Source organism: Morus notabilis, unplaced genomic scaffold (genome assembly GCF_000414095.1).
Source record: "Morus notabilis unplaced genomic scaffold, ASM41409v2 Scaffold102, whole genome shotgun sequence".
Taxonomy (NCBI): domain Eukaryota; kingdom Viridiplantae; phylum Streptophyta; class Magnoliopsida; order Rosales; family Moraceae; genus Morus; species Morus notabilis.
The window spans coordinates 312545-316884 of NW_010365014.1; the positions used below are offsets into that span (position 1 = coordinate 312545).

Genomic DNA, 4340 nt, shown 5'->3' on the forward strand with positions numbered 1-4340 from the left:
ACGTAATTTGATGCAATATAGGATTTGTTGGGAAAAAAATTGAGGGGGGCTAAAATAAGTTTTCAAATTTTTTATGGGGGGTTCTAATGTAATTTGAAACAAAACATATACAGATTTTTAAAATAATAAAAAGTTGTGGATAATTTACTCATTTGTGGTTGTCTTGTCTTGTTGCGTCTGCTTTCCCCTAAATTAATGAAGCGAAAGCCCAACAAAATGGACACAAGCAAACCTCTCTATTCATAGGAAATAACGGAGATTGCGTACACGTCATTGCATCTTGCCGCACAAATTTGGCATTATTTTTACATTCTCACGAAAGCGTTTCACTAAAAATAAATATATATATATATATATATATATTTGTGTGTGTGTTTAATTTTCATTTAACCATTACCTGCTTCATCATCTTCATCTTCTATTTCTTCTCCATCTGCCGACAATCAAACAGATTCAAAATTTTTGAAAGAAATCAAGCAAAAAGGAACTTATGGCGACTGTAACTGTGCCTCCTGTGTTAACTTCCCCTCGCGATGATGCTATTCATCTTTACCGTGCTTTCAAAGGTGATTTCTTTCTACTTTCTTTCTTTCTTTATTTTCTTTTGTAATTTTTTTTTTATTTTTTGTTCTTTTTTGTTGGCTTTGTTTTTGCCTTTTTGGTGTTTGTGTTTTTTCAATACATGCATTGAGTCATTTCAATTATTATAATTTTTTATAATTTTTTATTTTTTTGGGGTTGGCTCTGTTACTTTTTGCCTTTTTGGTGTTCGGGTTTTCTTAATGCATGAAATTACTTGTTGATTTAATTGAATGAAATGGTGTTACTTAGATGGCTTAAAATGATTCATATAGAGTTCTTTATTTTTTTTTTTCTATACCCTGCTACAAAATTCTTCACTTAATTGATCGCTTTTATAAAAATTAAGGTGCAAAAATGATGAGGAAATTAATTTCAATTTCATGTTTTGCTTTTAGTTCTCTTTTCTTCTCATGGAAAAACAAGAAAGCACTAACATTAGGGTCATATTACTTTGTAATTAAGTTGATGATTTGCATTGCCTGCAAAATTTGTTTCTTTTTCATGGATGGGTATGAAATGTCACATGTTCTGATATACATTTGCTAGATGTACATTTTGCCAGTGTCAAAATTTTCCACATTCTACGTATTTAGAATGTTCATCAATAGCCTTATCCCAGAATATCATATTGTAATATGTTTTTTTGTTAGTATTGTTGTCTTGGTAATAAAATTTCCCACTTTTTGATTGTTTCACAGGCCTTGGCTGTGACACTGCAGCAGTCATCAACATTCTTGGCTATCGGAACGCGTCGCAGCGTAGTCTCATCCAACAAGAATACAGAGCTATGTATTCTGAAGACCTCAACAAGCGCTTGGTCTCGGAGCTTCGGGGCAATGTTGAGGTAAACAGGGGTTTTTGTGGTTACTTTCTGTTTCTGTTTTCCATGACCTTGGAAGTTTTTCTTTGCTCTTGCGATGGTGGTTTCAGAGAGCGGTTGTACTTTGGATGCATGATCCTGCGACGCGTGATGCAACGATTGTGAGAAAGGCATTGAGTGGAGATGTTATTGATCTTAAAGCTGCTACTGAAGTAATATGTTCTCGCACTTCGACACAAATCCAGCAATTCAAACAGATTTATTACGCAATCTTCGGTGTTCTCCTTGAGAGTGATATAGAGTATCAAGCATCCGGAGATCACAAGAAGGTAAGCCCTCTTCTCCTTTCTTGTTTACTTTTTCTTCAAGTTTCCCAAATTCTGTTAAACCCACAAGGATTTGGTTTGAGTGAACATTATAGACAACAACTCCATGCAAGTATCTTAATCCTTTTGTTTTGTTTGCATAATATAAATGGATTTAATTTCTTGTTGATGTACAAAAAGAAGAAATATGTTTATAGAACCTGAAATCTATTATCGTTCTTAGAGTGTCATATTCTCCAACTCACATCAGATTTCTGCAGAATGCAGCTTTTTCTTTGATTATTCTACGATCTCTTCTTATGACAAACAATCCTACTTTTCCTTATTACTTCGTCTTAAAAATGCCCGTCTTAGCATGCCTCATAAAATTAAAAGTAATGGCAGTTTTTTATTCAGTATGTAAAAGTAAACCCTTTATATTTCTGTGCAGTTGCTTCTTGCATACGTGCATACACCCCGTTATGAAGGTCCCGAAGTCGATAGGTTGATGGTAGGGAATGATGCCAAGGCTCTCTTCAAAGCTGGGGAGAAGAAATTAGGGACTGATGAGAAGATTTTCATCAAAATTTTTAGCGAAAGAAGTAGAGCGCATCTGGCTGCTGTTAGTCATGCTTACCATAATACGTACGGAAATTCCTTGAAAAAGGTAGAGCTATATGTTGCAGCCTGATTAATCTCTTCTTCAATATTGTTGGTCCATTTTCTTAGAACAACATTTGACATGTACCAGGCAATAAAGAAAGAAACATCGGGGTATTTCGAGCATGGCCTTTTGACTATTCTACAATGTGCTGAAAATCCTGGGAATTACTTTGCAAAGGTATTATACAGGCATTTTTCTCTTTTGCACTTGGAATGCCCTTTCTGTTTATGGCCTATGTTCTTTTCTTGAAACTAGAATCATTAGAAACCGAAGATCTGAGTCACAAGGCCGATTAACGACCATGTCACCAGTCTGAGCTTTAGACCAAAAGTTGTCGCATAGATTTCAGTCCTTTGTAAGTTATGAAGAATATTTGATGAGGAAATTCTAAATGACAAAATCTTTTTTAATCTTCGAGATTTCTGTTCACCCTTAATATTACCTTGTCTCTGATAGGTTTCACGATACTTAACACCTTAGCCTCTTTCAAGGAAGTTTCGTCCATTCCTTTCTGTTACCTAGGTGTTGGATTTTGTAACTTACAGTTAATGCCTAGAATACTAGAGCAACGTAATGGTGTTGTTTCAAAACTTTCCATTTCCGAAATACATTGTTGCCCATATGACATACGTCAATACCAAACTATGTTTCTTCATTATTGAATCCGAATGTCCCGCATAGTTATCGACATTTTCTAAGGCTCGATTTCACGTTCTTCCGACGTGTTAGTTTTTAAAGTTTATTGATGCATTTATTTATTTTGGCATTTACACAGGTCCTACACAAGGCGATGAAGGGACTAGGCACAAATGACAGCACTCTGATAAGAGTAATTGTGACAAGGGCTGAGATTGATATGCAGTATATAAAGGCAGAGTACAGGAAAAAATATGGTAAAACATTGAACGATGCTGTTCATTCAGAGACCTCAGGCCATTACAGGGCCTTTCTTCTCTCTCTTTTAGGCCCCAATCATTAGTCTTTGCTAGCTAAATAAGATAATGTGTGAAATTTGTTTCTTCAATGCTTCTTTTTCTTTTTTCCTTATTAGTAATATGGTTTTTCCTTGTATAAAAAAAGGTAGAAGAGAACCTATGATTTTGAAACACCTATTGTAAAAATGTCAATATGTTTTATTGGAAACTTCCACTGGGGTGTTTGGTATAAGGATTCGTGTCATAATTTGAATTATAGTTCGTGGTTCATTACAGTGTTTTCTCTCACAAAAAACACATGTAAACCGAGAATGTTTTGAATTATAGTTCTGAATTTATGAACCAAACGTCTACATATACATTTTTTTTCTTGTCTCTTAAAGAACCTTTAAGGGCCTGTTTGTTTCATGAGTTTAAACACATAGTTTTAATTTTGTTACAGTATTTTTCTCTCACAAAAAATTTAAATTTCAAATGTCAGAATTAAGAATTATTAGTTTAAACGTATGAACCAAATGAGTTCTAAGAGTCCGTTTGGTTAGATGATTCGTTTTCTGATTCGAATTATAGTTCATGATTCGTTACAGTATTTTTTCTCACAAAAAACACACGTAAATCAAAAATAGTTCTAATCTCAAGGTTCGAATCTATGAATCAAACGGACTCTAATTGATTTCGTGACATGTTCTGTCTTGACATATGAAAGACAGAATTCATGAATTCGCCAAAGTTTCTTCTCTTATTTTATTTATTTATTTTTTTAAAAACAGCACAGTTGATCTCATGATTTTTATATGCAACAATTGGTGATGATTGCTTACTTATCAGTATGCATTCTGTTACCTCAAAATCAGGCAATCGCCTTACGCCATTCTCCTTGTCGTGTTCGTGAACTACCAAGTTTTACGAGAAATATCAATTCTTGTATTCCCCTTTGATATTATTTCTCGATAAACAGAATGAATGCCATAAGCCAGTAAATATTTTATTTTGTACATTTTAATAAATTATATGCCAGTATTATTATTCTTAAA

At 33.9% G+C, this 4340-nt stretch overlaps 1 protein-coding gene across 1 annotated transcript; it reads left to right on the forward strand.

Moving 5' to 3' along the window:
- Window positions 1-377: 377 nt before the first annotated feature.
- LOC21402230 (annexin D5) lies at window positions 378-3576 on the forward strand. The gene is made up of 6 exons (XM_024171644.1): window positions 378-566; window positions 1281-1426; window positions 1513-1731; window positions 2159-2374; window positions 2459-2548; window positions 3147-3576. Exons 1-6 carry the CDS (start codon window positions 491-493, stop codon window positions 3348-3350), a joined length of 951 nt encoding a protein of 316 aa, XP_024027412.1. The 5' UTR covers window positions 378-490; the 3' UTR covers window positions 3351-3576.
- The last annotated feature ends 764 nt before the right edge of the window (window positions 3577-4340 follow it).

Coding starts and splice junctions, on each gene's coding strand:
- LOC21402230 (XM_024171644.1), top strand. CDS start 491: ATGGCGACTGTAACTGTGCCTCCTGTGTTAACTTCCCCTCGCGATGAT. Junction 1,732..2,158: donor CATCCGGAGATCACAAGAAG/GTAAGCCCTCTT, acceptor ATTTCTGTGCAG/TTGCTTCTTGCATACGTGCA. Junction 2,549..3,146: donor CTGGGAATTACTTTGCAAAG/GTATTATACAGG, acceptor GCATTTACACAG/GTCCTACACAAGGCGATGAA.